The 20,876-nt window shown below is 40.8% G+C and overlaps 1 protein-coding gene across 9 annotated transcripts in view; it reads left to right on the top strand.

Moving 5' to 3' along the window:
* MEF2C (myocyte enhancer factor 2C) overlaps positions 1 to 20,876 on the top strand; it is a 504,569-nt gene that overhangs the window by 350,386 nt on the left and 133,307 nt on the right. For 6 of the 9 annotated variants that reach the window (XM_030193374.1, XM_030193371.1, XM_030193372.1 and 3 more), the window contains one exon: positions 12,675 to 12,818. In XM_030193374.1, coding sequence (XP_030049234.1) covers positions 12,675 to 12,818 — 144 coding nt within the window. Of the gene's footprint in view, positions 1 to 12,674; positions 12,819 to 12,879; positions 13,018 to 20,876 lie in introns of all 9 variants that reach the window. The other 3 variants (XM_030193373.1, XM_030193370.1, XM_030193375.1) reach the window with 2 other exon arrangements.

The raw sequence follows: 20,876 nt of genomic DNA, 5'->3' as shown, positions 1-20,876 counted from the left end.
AGAGGGGTCATGGGAGCATGTTTATATTTATCAAAAAGGGGCCAGGCTTCCCATCAGCCTCTTTGAGGGGTCCTTTTACAAAGGCGCGCTAGCATTTTTAGCGCATGCTAAACATAAACTCGTGCTAAATGTTAGTCATCTATATATTTCTATGGGCTTTGCTAGCATTTAGCTTGCCTTAAAACTGCTAGTGCGCCTTTGTAAAAGGACCCCTGAGTTAAGACAGCAATGCCATGACAGAGCCGATATCAAGGAAATGATTATAGCTGGGATTAAATTGAGGATTGTGATTGCCTCTCACCAAATTTTTAAGGACAACTCTAGTAAAGAATGTGTACTGATCAACCTATTCTTATTTGGGGGGGGGGGGAGTTATTATTGAGGGCTGCTGTTAAATCGGGTTATTTTATCACAAGTCAGATTATTTTAGCACAATTGGGTCATTTTAGCACAGGGTCTGATTGCATGAAATGGGACCATATACTAAAATAACCCAGTTTGTGGCAAAATAACCTGATTTAACAGCAGCCCTTGTTCATAACCTCCCCCCCCCCCTCCCTTATTGTAAATAGATTTTTAATATTCTTCCATGCTGTCTATTGTACTGCTTGTATTGTACTAACATTTATCATATTTCTGTTATATGATTGTTTTACAGTGCTGTTACATTTTTATATTTCTGATACTGTTTCATGTTAGTCCTATTATTAAGCTTCAATTTGCTTTTTCCATGCTTTCCTCATTTATTGTATTTATGTTTGGATTTGGTCAATTTAATATTGTTATGCTGTTAGAAGTTTTATGTTAAACTGTACCAGCTGTACACTGCCTTGAGTGAATCTCGTCATAAAGGCGGTTAACAAATCCCAATAAATAAATAAATATCTACCCCAGTCTGATTGTACAACAAGTTATTATAGAAGACTCACCCTAACTCTCCATGAATAGCTGACACATAGGCCAGATTTGGTTTACAAATGAGCTGCTCAGCTTCTCCTCCAGTTGAGGAAAACGCTTAATTCCATTAATAACAACCATCGTGACTGAAGGATGAGCTCCCGCATGGCCTACCTGTTTTATGCCGACTGCTATCTTTGAATATCACATTTGCACGTTGGTGACTATTTTACTGGCATGCTATGAGTAGTGGGAAATGAGATTACAGGCATCCGTAAAGATGAGGGTGCAGTGCACAACACTGTTAAGTTGTGTCTTAGTGGCTGGTGAGCCAGGTGCATGTGAAAAACACTTTCAGAATACTGTGGAAAGGTCAACAGGAGTCTGAAACGCAGCTGTGGTGAAGTTCTTTTTGGAACAGATTCAAAACACAGTTCAGGCTGCACGAGTGCTTAATAATTCATCCCTTCAAGGTTAACACTGTTTCACGTACAGTTGTTCCTTTAAATCCCACAGTGGTCGCTTTAGGTAAAATATCGGAACGGAAAGCGATGCACTACTGGCCTCTTTCAAACATTGCTCTCAGATATCATTCTTTTCAGTGTTAACAAGCTAATTTATTTTCCTGAGAATAAAAGATTAGGTGAGGTAATGACAGGCAGCGGACGGCCATGCGTTCTTATGAAATGTTCAATACAAACGGATTTTATAGATGTTTTCACCTGCAGGAAAGGGTCAGAAAAAATGAAGCAGCTAAGAATCTGAGGGCAAACTGAACTGGACCTAAGGTGGTTAGGATCAGAAGGAAGGACATTCACATAGCTGTGTCTTTGTAAGTTGCAGGTAAAAATGAAGATATAAATAGCTGATGTGAAACAACCAAAATTTGAATCCTTGGGAGCTGTGAATATTTTATGAACATATGAATCCTAAATATATTAATCCAGTGCTTCTCAAACCAGTCCTCAGAGTACACCCAGCCAATCAATTTTTTAAGGATATCCACAATGAATATGCACAACCTCCTTGGTCTGCAGATCTGTCTCATGCATATTCATTGTGGATATCCTGAATGAATGGATATCCTGTACCCCCAGGACTAGGTTTAGAACACTGGAGTAATCAGGTTTGTCATTTTGAGGTTTACATGCAAGTTGGTTCACCTGTATCCTAAAATGTCTATAGGGTTAATATAGGCTGATATCCACTAAAGCGTTTACACTCATTTGTGCTTGAAGAATCTTTACTGAAAGGCTTTAGAGATTTTAACTATCCCTTGTGAGATAAAGACTGCTGATTCAAATGATAAAACTGAATTGCTAGGGGGTTATTCAGTGACACTTTTTCCATGTGTAAAGCATGTTATAAAATGAAAACTGACTCTTGTAAATTTTTGTGTCGGAGAGATACGCACACATAAAAAGCAGGCAAATGGAAGGAGTGCTCCTACATTTACTTGATCTGAACAAAAGCATTCCTGGGGCCTGGTTTGGGCAGAGCAGAAGCAAAGGTGTACAAGCATAAATTATATGCAGAAATTTATACCACCTGTGGACCGGGTGTAGCTTTTTGCATGAGTATTTGTACACCCGGGGGGGGGGGGGGGGGGGAGGGTTTAATTACGTATAGATTGCTTAATAATTGGTATGGTGCATACTAAGCACAAATTTATAAAGGCAATTGCATGTGCAGTTGTCATTCTAGAACACTAGCGTAATTCCACAGTTGCGCACCTAAATTGAGGTGTGAGCACTTATGCTAACCGAAAGGCTGGTGTAAATGCTGATGCCTACACCTAGACAGGCGCGTAATTATTAGTATACCCTGTGCGCACATAATTGGTAAGCACAACCCATGACCCATCCATGCCCCACTGAGTTCCACACCCCCTTGGAGTTGTACGCAACAGACTTTGTGCACACAATTTATAGACTATTAGTTATCATCAATTAGCAGCTAAGTAGTCTATTAAGTTACGTGAATAACTGACACTATATTCTATCACCTGAGCATGCAACTTTGCACACTAAGGACTAGGGCCTAAAAAAAATTGATGCCGAAAAAAAATAGCACTTAGCACTACTTTGTAAACCAGGCTTAAAGTTAGGCCTGGCTTATAGAATAACGCTTAGCGCCAGGAACTGCAACTACATTTAGGCACAACCCTTTATACCAGTAAAAACTTGGTTTAAATCCCCATGTGTAAATTAGGCACAGATCCCCCTAATTCTATAACAATGTGCTTAAATTTCAGGAACACTCCCGACATGCTCCTCCTAGGGCCATGCACCGTTTTTGGCTCCATGCACTAGAATTTACACAAACCTCTTTATAGAATACGTCTGAAAAGATGCATGCATAAATTCTAATTATTGCCAATTATGCTGATAATTGCTTGTTAATGCCCAATTACTGGCACTGATTGGCTGGTTATTCAGATAATTTGCACATTCAAATTGGGCACGTGCCTAAACTTTTGTGCACAACTCAAAGGACCATATATAGAATCTGGGGATAAGGGGGTACTACTGTATAAATAGCACTGAGAGTTAAGTACCAAAAAGATCGGTGCTTAGCCTCTATTCTATAAAGGGCGCTCAATCTTTATAGAATAATGGCATACCACAAATTCTGTAAAGGGCGCCTTAAGTAGTATGCGCTAATTTGGCCACATTGCCAAATTGTGCGCACATCTTAATTGATTAACAAGCCCATCTATGCTGACAATTGGAACTTAACCAATTAGTGGCACTAATTGGCTTTAATTAGAAATTACGCATGCAACTTTCCAGGTGTATTCTACAACATGGTGCATATAAATTTTAATGCGTACAGCTGAAAAGGGGGTGTGGATATGGGCGGGTTCTGGGTGTTTAAAAAAACTGCTCACTATTATGAAATACACCTGATCTGTGCTTAACCTAGGCGCAAATATTTAGGTCTGTTTTAGGTGGCCTAAATGGGTGCGCCTAAATTTTAGTCGCAAGAAAGGCGCATGACCATATTCTATAAACTACACCTAACTTTAGGTGTAGTTTATAGAATAGTGCTAAGTGCATGTTTTTTTGCCACCAATTTTTAAGGCTCCTCTTTTAGAATTTGGCTCACAGTGCGTAGGTTTGCACTTAACTTTGGGCACCGGACTTACTCCTGATAGAAATAAGTCCAGTGCCCAAAGTTAGGTTCAGATCGACACTATTCTATAACTTAATGCCTGACTTTTAGGAATGACTGTGAGCCTCCCTTGGCCTCATCCCCTTTTTGGTTGCACATGGGAAAAGTTAAGTGCCAGGTTATGGAATAGAGTGCAGGGGAGATCCATGTGTAACGTCATTTGAGTGGCCAATTGGTGCTAATTTCCTTGTTAAGTTGCACAAAGGTCTCGGATCCTGGATCCGCACACAAATTCCAGCACCAATATTTCATGACCTATATGGAATCAAGAGTTAAGCGTAAAATTGGACATGCAAGTTTTATTTATTTATTAGGGTTTATTTACTGCCTTTTTGAAGGAAGTCACTCAAGGCGGTGTACAGTAAGAGTAAATCAAACATGAGCAATATGCAATTACAGCAGTAAAAATATTCAACTAACAATACGAAGTATGGCATGGTATACAACTTGCAGTGCCAACACAATATGTAATAGAACATTATAAATTGGTAGTGAAGGGTAAGGCAAAGTTGTAACATATAGATGGGTAAGAAAGTGGGAAGAGAAAGTAAGATGACTGATTTGAAGAAAGTTGCACATGAGGTCAGAGAGATGGTCAAATATTATCTCAGCTAGGGTAGGAGTGGATAAACATGTCACGCTGCAATATATGCAGCCCAAGTCACTCCTTGTGTGTGTGTGAGTGAGACTAACAAGTTAGTTACTTCTTCCATTAAAGGCCTGGTTGAAGAGCCAAGCTTTCACCTGCTTCCTGAAGTAGAGATAGTCTTGTGTTAAGTGGAGCCTTTCAGGCAATGCATTCCAGAGTGTGGGGGCTACTCCGGAGAAGGCTCACTTGCGGGTATCCCATTGTGTAACATGGAGGGGCATGATCGAACGTCGCCGGCAATCTATTTTGGCGGCAGCGCAACAGCTGGCCAGAACCGTATTATCGCAAAAGATGGCCGGCCATCTTTTTTTTCGATAATACAGTTTAGCCCTGCCAAATGCCAGAGTTTGCCGGGTTTGAGATGGCCAGTTTTGTTTTTTAGCGATAATGGAAAAAAATGCCGGCCATCTCAAACCCGGCGAAATCCAAGGCATTTGGTCTTGGGAGGAGCCAGCATTTGTAATGCACTGGTCTTCCTCACGTGCCAGGGCACCCTAAGGGGCACTTCTAAAAATGTTTAAAAAATACAAAAAAAGCTTCCAGGTGCATACCACCCTTACCTTGGGTGCTGAGCCCCCTCAAAAAAGGAGCCCCAACTCACCAAATGACCACCGGAGGGAATCGGGGATGACCTCCTCTTACTCCCCCAGTGGTCACCAACCCCCTCCCACCAAAAAAAAAAAAAAGAATTAAAAAACATTTTTTTGCCAGTCTGTATGCCAGCCTCAAATGTCATACCCAGCTCCATGACAGCAGTATGCAGGTCCCTGGAGCAGTTTTTAGTGGGTGCAGTGCACTTCAGACAGGTGGACCGAGGCCCATCCCCCCTACCTGTTACACTTGTGGTAGTAAATGGGAGCCCTCCAAAAAAACCCCAAACCCACTGTACCCACATGTAGGTGCCCCCCTTCACCCATAAGGGCTATGGTAATGGTGTAGAGTTGTGGGTAGTGGGTTTTGGGGGGGCTCGGCAGCTATGCACCTGGGAGCTATGTCATTGTGGTTTTTTTTTCAAAGTGCCCCCTAGGGTGCCCGGTTGGTGTCCTGGCATGTGAGGGGGACCAGTGCACTACAAATGCTGGCTCCTCCCATGACCAAATGCCTTGGATTTTGCCGGGTTTGAGATGGCCGGCATTATTTTCCATTATGGCTGAAATCCGATGCCGGCCATCTCAAACCTGGCGAACTCTGACATTTGGCCGGGCCCAACCGTATTTGCGAAGCAAAAGATGGCCGGCCATCTTTTCCGAAAATACGGTTGGCTCCGCCCGCTTACGGCGCCGGCCCCGAAGATGGCCAGCCAGTTATTTGGCCGGCACCATTCGATTATGCCCCTCTATTTCATAATGTCGCTTAGATGATAGACTTAAATACACTTTTCACCTAGGCACCATGTAATGAAATTGCCCCCAATAGTATAAGCATGTATATACAGAAACAAATCCAGCATGGTAAAATAACCCCAGCTTTTGGCTGGTTTATTTTACTGTGATCTTATGGCCATAACGTGACTTCTGATGTGTTTCCATTGCACACCAGGAATCATGTTATGATTTTTACATAGTAGTAAGCTGCTTTATATGCATTGGCATGTTTTGCGTCTCAAGTACTATGTAACCCTCAACAACTTAAATATCACCACAGTAAAATAAATTAAGCTGTGTTAGAGCCCTTTAAGCATGTTAAGAGGCAGATTAATGCAGTTAATAACTTCCTTTCTTATTAATCGCCAGCAGAATAGTGCATTTTTCTGCTAATTTACTTGGGGATTAATTAGTAGTTATTGGATCCCACAGTAATTTTTTTTCCTGTTGATGCAGCTGTTCTCAGTCACAGCACCTCTTATTGACATAACACAATGTTAGACCCCTTAGATGGTAAGCTCTCTAGGGCAGGAACCTACCATCTGTGCCTGATGATAACTCATCTTAATCTCACAACACACAAAAAATAATTTTTAAATGTATGTATCTATTTTATACAGCCTCAATAACTCCCTCAAAATAGCAAGTTGAATGCACACACTACAATTTTCATCGAATATTTTGCACTCATTTTCCAAGAGCAAAGTTGCTTGTCTTTTTCCTTTTGCTACATAGTTTGAAATATACATGCACTTTGCAGCTTTGAGGACTACTTAAAAACAGCTCTCTTGGAGACAAAAGTAAAATAAGAATTTTAAGTAAATTAAAAGGAATTTTCTTCAAGAGGAATTTCCCAGTGCTGACATAACTAAATAAAATACATTCTTCAAAGCTCACTGTGCATTACGCTCTCTGCAATGGTTAAACAAATTAAGGCCTGAAAACTGCTTGTTGTTGCCAAGAGTTACAGACTTAGGAAAAACCCGTTATAAAGCCAAGTGAGCTAACATTTAATGGTGGCTATTAATGATTACAGGATATAAATTTGCATAAATGTGTGCTGTGAAAATCATACACTGATTACATTGTAGATACAAAAAGAGTGTTACTGTTTTTTATTTTAATCTACTTACATTTGTACTGCAAGATTAAGGAAATATTTTGCTTTATATTCTACATAAGTACTAGAAAGTAGGAATGTTGAACCAGAAAATTTGCATTTCCTTTTTTTTTTTTTTAAATTGTGAAATGAATGTTGTTAATAATGTACACTATATATAGTGTACACTTTTCTTAAAGCATATATGGGGGTAGTTCTTAAAAGGTCACCTAAAGTTAGGTAAAGGGTCATGGATTTGATATACTGCTTTTCTGTGGGTACGAGAAAAGCAGTTTGCATATACTATATGCCAGTACTTTTTCCTGTCCCTAGTGGGCTCACAATCTAAGGGGCCCTTTTTACAATGCTGTGGTAAGGGCTCCCCTGGGAAATGGCCATGTAGCAAGTGGTTTACTTGCTGCCCGGCCATTTCCTTTAAAACAAAATGCCTTTTACCTGCTGTGGTAAAAGAAGTCCTCGGCTTGCAGCAAACCCATACGCCGAGGCCACCATGGACCCCCTTTTACCACAGCATGGCAAAAGGGGCCCTCAGTTTTGTACCTGGGGCAATTGATGGTTACAAAGACGTGCTGAAAAATGGCTTGCAGTAGTGTAGGCGCGGGTTTTAGGCGTGTGCCGATCCACTTTTTAGCGCGCCGTTAAAGGGACCCCATAACTATCAATTGCCCCAGGTACAAAACTGAGGGCCCCTTTTGACACGCTGTGGTACAAGGGGGCCCACGGTGGCCTTAGCGTATGGGTTTGCCACAGGCCGAGGCCTCATTTTACCACAGCAGGTAACCGGGTGGTAATGACCTACACGCGCCAAATGCCACATGGCGCGCATCCGTTATGTGTGCCCGAAAATAAAAATATTTTTTCAGACGCGAGTATGGGATGCATGCCAAAAATGAAATTACCGCAAGAGCCATGCGGTAGTCAGATGGTAACTCCATTTTGGCATTCGTTGGGTGCACATAGATGCTTACGCGGCTTAATAAAAGGGCCCCTAAGTGATTTACCCAAGGTCCCAAGGAGCTGCAATGGGAATTGAAACCAGTTCTCCAGATTCTCAGGCCACTGCACTAACCATTAGGCTATACCAGGATGATGTATACAAAGCGCAAATTCTGTAACAGCAAATCTGCATGTGCGTGTTTAACTTTAGGTGTGAAAACTTATGCAAGCTCAACAGCTGGCGTTAATGCTCACGCCTTACTGTTTGTACATACAAACCAGGACTTCTAGCCACCAACTTCAAGAGAGTGCTGTAAAACACACATATAATATTTTTATTACATTATAATGGTGTGAACTGTTTTACAGCACTCTCTTGAAGTTGGTGGCTAGAAGTCCTGGTTTGTATGTACAAGTTATTGAATGTTACCAGAGACATTGATATTTTGGATTCGTTTTCTGTTGGCACGCCTTACTGTTGGCAGTTAGGCTCATAAATGCTAGTGTTCTATACCCTGTATGCATAGGTACCAGGGACGACCATAACTCTCCTGTGCCCCCGCCTTTACAATTGTGTGTGATAAATTTTCCACATGCAACTTATAGAACACTGATTAACGGAACATATGGCTACTCATTGGTGTCAATAGCATCAATCCAATTATAGCCTCGCCCCCCCCTGCTGCCCTGTGTAAATGTGACAGTACCTCTTTAACCACACCTTATGTCCTTGTTATGGCATGAAAGGTCCTCTTGCTAATGCCGACAGAGGATAGAAACAGAAAAGGAAAACATGCAAAAGAATTAGATATGGAAAAGTGAAGAAGTGAAGAAATCTTTTGCTAGGGAGAAGTAATATAACGACTGGTTTGGATATGTCCCCAAGTGGCACTGCTGCTCACACTACTTGACCGCCTGGGCTAGGGATGTGCACAGAAAAGATTGTAATTCATTTTCAGGTCATTTTGGACTTTTCCTCCAAATTTCATACATTTCTTTAGGATGTTTCACACATTTATTTAAAAAAAATTAAATTGCGTTAGACCTTTTAATGCACATTAATCAATAATGCACATTTATTTTTTGATTAGCGTGTTAAATTAATATAGCACACACTAAAGTGCGCTACAATCTGGGCTTAATGCAGGATTTTACCGTGTGCTAAACTCAAGTTTAAGGCGGCACCCGTTGGGGGTGTTCCCTACATTTGTTTAATGCAGGTTATGCATTGATGTTCTTATTAGCACCTGCACAGAATTAACGCGGGAGCACTTACTGACTCATATTTAGGCAGCGCTAAGTCAAGGGTCCTCAAACCCAATCCTTGAGGTCTAAAACCCAGCTTGGTTTTTAAGGATTTCCATAATGAATATGAATGAGATCTGTTTGCATGCAATGGAAGCAGTGACTGCAAATAGATCTCATACATATTCATTGTGGAAATCCTGAAAACCAGGCTGGGAAAATGTGGACCTCGACCTCGAGGACTGGATCTGAGGACCCCTGCGCTAAGTGGTCCCTTAGTGCACAATAAGTGTAATGTGCTCGATGGCTAGCACTTCCATGCCCATTCTCTGTCCATGCCAAGCCCCTGAAAGAAAAAATTCAACAATGCGTGCTTTAACACATGGAATTGGGAAAACTAATGCAAAACAGCTCAATGTAGTCACTTGGTAGCCTGTTTTCACATGTCAACTACGTGTTGAGGAGGGAATTCAATAAACGGTGCTGAAACTTAGGTGCTGAAAAAAATCAGCTCTAAGAGCTATTCTGTAAAGGGCACACATCTTATATAGAATAGCATTTAGGGCCTTATTCTATATAAAAAAAAAAGTTATGCTCTTAAATTTATGCTCCTAAATTCCAAGTGTAATCTATGCTTCTAAATTTAGGCTCTTAATTTAGGGCCTATTATGCTCATAGATTTAGCATACATTTAGGACCATAACCTTTATTGAATAAGGCCCTTACCCCAGGATTCTATATAGTTACACAAGTCTAGGTGTATTCTGTAACTATGCACCTAGATTAATTGTTTTAAAAAGCTGTTAAGCGTTAACAGCTCTTAACAAGCAATAACGAGCACTAATTGGCAAAAATTAGAATTTACACACGTACATTGCTAAGCATATTCTGTAATGTACTGCACCTAAATTCTAACGCATGTAGGCAAAAAGGGGCATGCTTAGGGACATGGAAATGGGCATTTCATGGGTGTTCTCAAATCTACGTACATTGTTATAAAATATGGGCCAGTGCTCATAAATCTACATGCAGAGATTTACACCAGCTTTTCATTGGCGTAAGTGGACGCTCATAGATTTAATTGCATGAACTACGCCTAAGCGTATTCTAAATACCACGCATAGATATACAAATGTTATTTAGAATATGCTTAGGCGTAATTGCCTAATGCGTGTTAATTTTAGGAGCCTTATATAGAATCAGGCCCTTAGTTCAGATCCCATGCCTAGCTCTTGGGCTCCAGACTTACACCTGCTGAAACCAAATGCTGGCACCCAAGTTAGGCAGAGATAGGCAGTATTCTTTAATTCCACATGCAAGCTTTTGGAATGCCCCCAACACGCCCATGGCCACGCCTCCTTTTGAGATATGAACCTTGAGAGTTAGACACCATGTCTTATCTAATAGCGTGCATCTAGATGCACATGCAAATTTTAATGGGTGCCAATTAATATCAATAATTGGTTGTTAGCACCCAATTATTGATGGTTCAGAGCTCATCATCCAATTTACTTGTGCATACATCTTGGAAGTGCACCCCAAAGTTGGGTGTACAATTTTGGGTGCCAGGTATAGAATTGAAGAGTAAGTGCGTAACAAGAGCCTCTACATTTTTTAAGGCACACTAGCAAACCGAATGTGCACTTATGAATGCATATCCCTAGCACACTCTAATTTCAGCTGATCAGTCAATGTAGAGTGCACATTTCAGAATGTAGTTCAGTCGGTTTCTAGAGCCTCAATCAGTTCTGTGTCTGGAAGAAGTAGAAAGAAAGGACTGAAGGCGAGGTATCTGGCATCTTGTCTCCTTAATGTGGCAAGATGATCTGCTGGGAATCTGCCAAGGAAGGCCAGCTGACAGCAGCATTTCAGGGCAGGAACTCATGCTAAATTGCTGGTTTGCTGACTCCATCGTGTAATTTTCAATGATTTCCAATGGGTTTGATATCCATTACTGGGCTCATTGATGGTGGTTCCTTAAGGGAAACTACTCAAACTACAGTTAATGCTTGTCTTTTTATGTGGGCTTTTACTATAGTAGATTATTACTAATCCAGTCATGTTTTAACTTTTTCTGCCAGGCTGAAAGTCAGTTCTGGATGTGATATATGCGCACCCAGGGCAGCTGCTGAGCAGTGCCAGGCAGAATCAAAAGTGTACTGCCCCTTGTCTAGCCATAGGAGTCAACTTTTCACAGCAACTGTGGGGTGCTGTGCCGGACACAAATTCATCCTGCCTGGATACAGTAGAGGAATTTGCTCCATATTTGCAGAGCTCAAAATCCATTGCATCCATTTAGAAGGCACTTATGTCTCCACCCCTTTCTCCAAGAGAAGGCAGGATCATGGTTAACGCCCTCCTTTGGTTAAATTCAAATCAACCCTTCAGTCTGAATATAACTTCTCTACTTCCTACTGCTGTCAAAGTCCACATATTCCCAAAACTCAACCCCCCATCAGTTTTTGCATGATAGAAAAGGAAAGCTGTGCAAATGTGAAATGATTTCTCTTTTGATGCCTCTAAGCCATGCTTTGAGAAGCATAAATGTTAAGTGTTACCACAGGTCCAGCATAGGGAAAGTCATAAATTTCTCATGTTATTGATCACACTAAGAGTCCCTTTTACTAAGACGCGTAGGTTCCTACGTGTGCCCAATGCGTGCCAAATTGGATTTACCACCCGGTTACTGCGTGGCCCTTCTGGTAATTTCAATTTTGGCGTGCATCCACTACACGCATCTGAAAAATATTTTTAATTTTCTGGCACACGTAACAGATGCACACCAAGTGGCACCTGATGCACGTAGGTCATTACCACCCAAATTTTTTACTGCTAGGTCTATGGCTGGCGGTAAGGTCTCAGACCCAAAATGGACGAGCGGCAACTTTGATTTTGGCACACTTCCATTTTTGGGGGAAAAAAAGAGGCATTTTTTGCAGGCGCATTGAAAAATGTATCTGCGTGTGCCCAAAACCCGCACCTACACTACCGCAAGCCATTTTTCAGCGCGTTTGTAAAAGGACACCTAAGAGACGTTGTACCTTAGACACCTTGTCTCAGAGTTCTGGCCTTTCCCAGCTTATTGACTTACTCCAGCTCTAGATGAAGCGGTTGAGTGAGTCTTCCCTTGTGCCAGTGGATAAACAGAGCCATGTGATTTTGACCTGACAGATTTGCCTACAGTTTCTGTCCCTAAAGTGAAATTGAACTCTCTGAGCCACAAGACAGTTTGAACCGACTCCTTTGCAGACAGCATCAAGGTTTCAACTTTCAAAATTGTGTATTTCAGACCTTGAGAAAGAAAGGACTTAACGGCTGTGACAGTCCAGATCCCGATGCAGACGATTCAGTAGGTCACAGCCCTGAGTCTGAGGACAAGTACAGAAAAATTAATGAAGATATTGATCTAATGATCAGCAGGCAAAGATTATGTGTAAGTACTCTGAGCACCCTTTCATTTTTGTTTACTTTTGATATTTCTCTGAACCTGGCAGGCATTGAACAAGAAAGAAAACAAAGGCTGTGAAAGCCCTGAGCCCGACTCCTCTTACGCTCTCACCCCAAGTACTGAGGAAAAATACAAAAAAATTAATGAAGAGTTTGATAATATGATCAAGAGCCATAAAATACCTGTAAGTACCAAAAGGTTAGATGGCTGGTCCGCTGATAACTGCTGCAGTAACATAGCTTAACCCTTGCAGTGCTGGTGTCCTACTGAAAGCATTCCAGCTATTCACATACATTCTGTTAATCTAAGGCACATAACTACATACAGGTTCACACACAAACCCTGTTAAAGGTCTTACACAAATGGCCTATTCTTCTAATCCCTTCATTTAGCAAATGAAGTATTTTTTGATCATCTGGTTCGATTCCTACTACAGCTTCTTGTGACTCTAGGCAAGTCACCTAACCCTCCATTGCCACAGGTACAAAATAAGTAAACCGCTTTCATTGTAACCACAGAAAGGCGGTATATCAAACCCCCCCCCCCCCCCATTTCCCTTTCCACAAATTCTAAAAAAAGAAACAAAATACAAAACAAAAAACGCTGGAAGTGGTCTTAAGAGATTTCCAGACCCACAAAGCAGTAGGCCATGGCTATGTGGAAGAAAGAGTAAGTGCAGAACTGAAACCCTTTTCCCTTTAGGTAATTCATGTATTTTTAGGCTCCATTATGGAAGCCTGTGTATGAAATCACATGACTGCACCGAGGGGTTAATGCTTACTGCCAGCTGCAGGGGCAACAGACTGCATGAGAGCCTAACAGAAGGACTCAGACATGTTTGCGTGTTGAGGTGATTTTATAGCTTTGACCTAAGGTCTTGCTTTGCCTACATCCACATTCCTTTTTTCATGCTTTAACATCAAGCTAAATTCAATTTTAACTAAGACCGAACCTCTAACCCTCAGTCACATGCCTTGCCAGAAGCGTAAGAGAAATAACTGCATGTGCTTCTTTATTCAACTCGTTGGACAGCTTGTAAAAAAATGTGAACGATAAAGAAAGTATGCACCTTCTGTACTCTATGCCTTGAAACCATGTAGCACCAACTGAATGAACTGGAAATATTTTTATAAACTTATAGGGGCTGCTACAGAGCACATGTGTAATGAGTGAATAATATAGCTATGATTTCCTTCTCGCCATGTGATATCTGATTGATTCTACTGCTTGTGTTTAAAATATTTTACCATTGTCTTTTTTTAAATTCATTCATAAGGGGAATGTTAAAGTCAGCCATTAACTGTGTGTTTAAGTCTAACCTGCCACGTCAATGAAAGACAGGTACTTTGTGAAATAAGTGACCATTGTGTAAATTGCTCTATCTCTGTTGGCCACTGTATGATATAGATGCAAATAACTTCATCAAGATGCAGCCAGCTGTTGGTGCTGAACATTTAAATAGGCCCGTGACACCTGTGCTGTGACAGTGTTTTCTTTCTGAAACTCACAATGTCAGATATCAAAACAGTGACAAAGAGTTTGGCAATAGCTGAAATGAGATTTATATAAAATATTGCTAGAAATATTTAAGTGATTAATGGGCCCATTTTCGAAAGAGAAGGACGTCCATCTTTCGACACAAATCGGAAGATGGACATCCTTCTCCCAGGAATGTCCAAATCAGTATAATCGAAACCCAGTTTTGGACGTCTCCAACTGCAGTCCATCGCAAGGATGTCCAAAGTTCAAGGGGGCATGTCGGAGGCGTAGCGAAGGCGGGACTTGGGCTTGCCTAACATTTGGACATCCTTAACCCATAATCGAAAAAAACAAGTACGTTCCTAACGAATACTTGGATGTTTTCACCTGGACATGTTTTTCTTACGAATAAGGCACAAAAAGGTGCCCGAAATGACCAGGTGACCACTGAAGAGAATAGTGAATAACCTCCTGTTACTCCCCTAGTGATAACTAACCCCCTCCCACCTTCAAAAAACATCTTTAAAAATGTCGTGCCAGCCTCTATGCCAACCTCAGATGTCATACTCAGGTCCATGCAGGTTCCAGGAGCAGTTTTAGTGGGTACTGCAGTGCACTTCAGACAATCGGACCCAGGCCCATACCCCCCTACCTGTTACATTTATGGAGGAAACAGCGAGCTCTCCAAAACCCACCACAAACCCACTGTACCCACATCTAGGTGCCCCCATTCACCCTTAAGGACTATGGTAGTGGTGTACAGTTGTGGGTTGTGGGTTTTGGGGGGGCTCAGCACACAAGTTAAGGGAGCTATGTTTATTTATTTATTTATTTATTGCTTTTGTATCCCACATTTTCCCACCTATTTGCAGGCTCAATGTGGCTTACATAGTCTGTTGTGGCAATGCCATTACAGGGTAACAGATACATATGGTGTTACAATCAAATATAGCAGAAATACATTTGTTACAATCAAGTATAGCAGAGATACATTTGGTAATGCAAAAGATCAAGGATCAAACAATTATGTAGAGAAGAGTTTCAGGGAAGGTTAAGGTATTGAGGTGTTATAATTTAGTTATGAGTTTTCGGGTTAGGCTATGTTGAAGGGGTATGTTTTCAGAGATTTGTGAAAGTTCGTTATTTCGTTAATTTTTTTTAAGCTGGTAGGTAATGCGTTCCACATCTGTGTGCTTGTGTAGGAGAAGCTGGTTGCATGTGATAGTTTATATTTTGTTCCTTTGCAACTGGGGAAGTGTAGATTAAGAAATGTGCGGGCCGGTTTTTTAGCATTTCTGGGAGGGAGGTCGATGAGGTCTAACATGTAAGCCAGGGTCTCTCCGTAGATAATTTTATGAACAATCGTGCAGATCTTGAACGTGGTCCGCCGGTGTAGTTTTTTTTCTTAGGGGTTTTGCACTTTCAAATTTTGTTTTTCCAAATATAAGTCTGGCTGTGGTGTTCTGTGCTATTTGGAGTTTCTTGATCGTTTGTTCTTTGCAGTCTGCATAGAGTGCATTACAGTAGTCTAGGTGACTTAGTACCATTGATTGTACGAGAGTGCAAAAAATGGATCTTGGGAAGAAAGGTTTTAATCTTTTGAGTTTCCACATGGAATAGAACATCTTCTTGGTGGTGTTCTTCACGTGGCAATCAAGTGTTAGATTTCGATCAATGATAACTCCCAGAATTTTCAGAGTATTTGATACGGGGAGGGTTACGCTTGGAGTGGTTATGGTAGTGAACTTATTGGTGTTATGTTGTGAGGTGAGTATAAGGCATTGTGTTTTTTCTGCATTAAGTTTTAGCTGAAATGCGTCCGCCCAGGAATGCATGATTTGGAAGCTTTGGTTGATGTCTTTGGTGATTTCTTTTAGATCATGTTTGAACGGAATGTAAATTGTGACATCGACAGCATATACGTAAGGATTGAGGTTTTGATTGGCTAGTAGCTTGGCTAGGGGTATCATCATTAGGTTAAAGAGGGTTGGTGAGAGAGGGGATCCTTGGGGAACTCCAGATTCAGGTGACCATGGGGCTGATGTGATCGAGTTAGTTGTTACTTGGTATGACCTTGTGGTCAGGAATCCTCTGAACCAATTGAGAACGTTTCCTCCGACTCCAAAGTATTCTAGGATATGTAGTAGTATTTCATGATTGACCATGTCGAAGGCACTAGACATGTCGAATTGTAAGAGGAGTATGTTGTTGCCAGTTGCAATTGTTTGTTTAAATTTATTCATTAAAGTCACTAGTATTGTTTCAGTGCTGTGGTTCGTCTGAAATCCTGATTGAGAGTCATGAAGTATTGAGTGTTTATCAAGGTAGTTAGTAAGCTGTTTCGTCACTTCGCCTTCCATAAGTTTGGTTATCAGCGGAATAGATGCCACTGGGCGGTAGTTGGTTAGGTCATTTGTGTTTTTCTTTACATCTTTCGGTAGGGGAGTGAGTAGAATGTTTCCTTTATCCTTTGGGAATAGCCCATTTTGGAACATGTAGTTCAGATGCCTCGTGAGGTCAGCTTTATATATTTGAGGGGCATGTCTTATAAGGTTGGTGGGGCAGATGTCTAATTTACATTGCGATTTGGTGTATTTTTTGAGAGATTGGGAGATATTTTCGATAGACAATGTGTCAAAGGTGGTCCATGATCGGTCTGCTGGTTGCTCTCCAGGTTTAGGGTCTAGGCATTCGAGGAGGTCTGCATAATCCATTGTGTTGATTGATATCATGAGTCGTAGCTTTGTGATTTTTTTCTTTGAAGTAGTTAGCTAGATTGTTTGCTGATGGGGTGTCTGTGTTGTTGGAAGTGACCGGTGTAGTATTTAAAAGTTTGTTTACGAGTTGGAATAGTTTGTGTGTGTCCTTGTAGTCTGGTCCGATTTTAGTTTTGTAATATATTCTTTTGGTACGTCTGATGGTGTATTTGTATTTTCTTTGCAGTTGTTTCCAGTTGTTGAATGCGGAGTCATCTTTTTTCTTAATCCATGCTCGCTCTAGTTTTCTAACTTGTGTTTTTATTTCTTTCAATTCTTCATTAAACCAAGGTATTGAGTTTTTTCTATGTGAGGTTCTGGTTTGAAGTGGTGCTAAGTTGTCTAATATGGTTCTACATCTGTTGTCCCATTCTTGAGGAAATAGGGGTGAGTCTGTGGGCGTGGACCATTCGTTGTTTTAGAGTAGTTGCCAGAATATTAGCGGATCTATTTTGCCTCTCGTGATGTATGTAGTTTGTTCTTGTTTATGTTGTGAGTCTTTTGTTCGCCATTGAAGAGAGAGGTTTGCTTTGTAGTGGTCAGACCAAGGAGTGGCTGTCCATTTTGTATCTTTTAGTGTAAGCACTGGGAGCAATTTAAGAAGTCCACTGCAGAGCCCCCTAGGGTGCTCAGTTGGTGTCCTGGCATGTCAGGGGAACCAGTGCACTAGAAATGCTGGCTCCTCCACGTCCAAATGGCTTGCATTAGGATGTTTTTGGCATGGATGTCTTTGGTTTTGAAAATCACTGAAAGTCAGAAACGTCCATGTCTAGGGAAGTCCAAATCTAGGGATGTCCAAATTTAAGGATTTGGACGTCCCTGACGGTATTTTCAAAACGAAAGATGTACGTTCATCTTGTTTCGAAAATGCAGGTTTTCCACCCCTGGATTTCGCCATTTTACAAGGACGTCCAAATCGCAACTTGGACATCCCTTTCGAAAATGCCCCTCCACATGCATGATCTTTTGAGCTCAAGGCAGTTTGCACAATGCCAAATACTGGTGTCCTTTTACTACGGTGCGCTGAAGAATGGCCTGAGCTGGTGTAGATGCGTGTATTGGATGTGCGCAGGTCCATTTTTCAGCGCACCTGCCAAAAAAGCCTCTTTTTTTGGGGGGGGGGGGGGCGAAAATGGATGTGCGGCAAAATAAAAATTGGCCCCTTTTACCACAGCTTAGAAAAAGGACCCCTTTATTTGGTGCACTGTTGGTTATAATTTTTATGGAGGTTTTTTTTATGCGTGTTATTGAACTTGGGAGCACCATAATATATAGGTGCCATACAAGCTCTGAGGCTTCTTCCTCCATAAATAAGCAAATTAGATAATATAAGGAGCACCTTAAGTTTTAAACTTTTACATTATTGAGCATGTGATTACATTTTGAGAATGTGCTTTGAAAGACCACCAAAACTACACTCAGAACATGCTTCCTTTAAATTTCTGTATGCTGCCACATGTAGGACTAGATTCTATATATCATGCCTAAAAAATAACCACTGAAATGAAATATGCCTTGGCCTGTTCTATAAAGTATGCCTAAATTTCCGCATGGGTTATAGAATACGCCAAGTGCCCGTCCGCATGACTAAATTTAGTCGCGGGCAGTTACATCAAGTAAAATTTGGTATAAATGCTGATGCTAAATTAGGTGCGGACCCGAGTGTATTCTATAACAATGCACATATTTTAGAAATACCCACAACCTGCCCATTGCCACACTCCCTATGTGACTTAGAATTTAGGCGCATGATGTTATAAAATATGCTTAGACAGTTGTGCATGTAAAGTTCATTAATGTTTTCTAAACATAATGAAAATACAAGATATGGCACTAACAAAAATACAGGCAGACCAGGATCAACTTGGGAAACAGATTAACACATGCGTCCAGCTTTTCCTACACGAGTACACAACTGTGGAATGCTTTGCCATTTGACGTGAAAACAATGTGCAACCTAATCAACTTTCAGAAATCACTGAAGACATACCTCTTCAACAAGGCATACCACAATGAACCATCATAGGAATTGTAACGCAGCACCGCTTACCTGATATTCCGAATATGATCTCTCTATACCTGATTGCTTAATTCTATTATATTATCCATGTTCTTTATATAATACCAATTGTATCTTTTACTGTGGAGTGGCGATTGACATGACGGAACATTGTAAGCCACATTGAGCCTGCAAATAGGTGGGAAAATGTGGGATAAAAATGCAACAAATAAATAAAATAAATAATTAAACCACATTATTGAATTGTTCAGAATATTTCTGTCAGGGGGCAATACATGAGCAAAGAATGGGCGTGGAAGCATGAGTCAGCTAGTGTGTTAGTTAACAAGCACTAACTGGGTAATGCAGAGTTAATGCGGGACCATCTATCACCTCCTAAATAGGCATTAATGCTTAACCTGTAATTTCAAAAAATAGTGGCAGTGTGCTTTCTTGATGGAGCATTAGTGTTGGGCTTTGTCACACTTCAGCAATCTGCATTATAGTGTGTTAGGCTGATATCGTAAAGTATTTTAGTAGAAGGGTCCCTTAGTTATTTGGGATTCCTTTTACTGCCGTAAGCACTAGCACATGCATAGAGCAGCTTCAAAGGGCTTACCGTGGGATGCGCTGAGGTGTTCCGCAGTAACTTCCGAATGTGCACACAAGCCACGTGCTAAAAAATGTTTACATTTTTTTCTAGGAGGGGCGAGTCTGGGGGCAGCGAGTGGGAGTTTCTGTACTAGTGAGCACATCTGCATTGCCATATGCTAATTAATTAGCTCAGGATTTACATATTAGCTCTTACTGTCTACAAAATAAGTGGCAGTAGTGGCCACCTGCTGATAGCAACATTAGTGGCCATTAATTCAGAAACGCATGGGAAAGACCTGCATAAGGGCACGCTAAGGCAACTTTCTACCATTAGCTCAATCCTTTCCAGTGGTAATTCAAGATGAGTTGCATTCAGGTACAGTAGGTATTTCCCTCCTAGATAGATACATATATAAATATAGAGTTTTTTTGTATCTATATATGTATTCAGTATCTATCCTATATATATATATATATATATATATATATATATATATATATATATATATATATGGCTTTTTGAGGGGGTACTTGGGGGTTCTGAGTACCGGCACCTTTTCCATTGTCTGCTAAAATTGACCCATGGACCCCATGTTTTAATGAAAGAGCTAAGGCTCTACACACCAATTCTGCCTTGTCATAGGTTCTGTGACTGGTTGCAGGGGGTCTGGCTGTTGTGGGGTGGGTCCCCTCGGTGATCACCCCACCCCTGAAGGGTGGCCTGGCATTTAAGTACTGGCACCTTTTTTGCTAGAAAAACACACTGTATATATTGTATAAAATTTCTATATTCTTATATATACATAGATACAGTATATATAAAGCAAGAAAGCATTCTCAAGTATATTTTAAATTAGAAATTGACTTCTTTACATTTTGAAAATATATACAAAATTTATAATATGTAATATAAGTGTTTAATTTTACTGTGAAAGAAGCCAAATCAAAATTCTTTCTGTCATTTAAGACAGTACTGGCCTTTAAAAGGATTTTAAATAGCTCCCCCATTTTTCTCTGCAATTAGAGCATTTCAGAGACTAATGATCCAAGGTTTTAATAGCTTTAGAATTAGATGAGCAAAAGAAAGTATTTGGAAATTTGGGGCCACCTACCTTTTGGCATTGGTGATGGCATCTGTTCAGGATGTAATTTACTGTAGCTTTAATTTAATTTTGCAGTGTCTTTGCTGCCATTCTATGCTATGAGGCATAAGGA

This window comes from Microcaecilia unicolor, chromosome 2 (genome assembly GCF_901765095.1).
Source record: "Microcaecilia unicolor chromosome 2, aMicUni1.1, whole genome shotgun sequence".
NCBI lineage: Eukaryota > Metazoa > Chordata > Amphibia > Gymnophiona > Siphonopidae > Microcaecilia > Microcaecilia unicolor.
The sequence above is the reverse complement of the archived record's forward strand: the minus strand, read 5'-3'. Positions and strand labels throughout refer to the sequence as shown.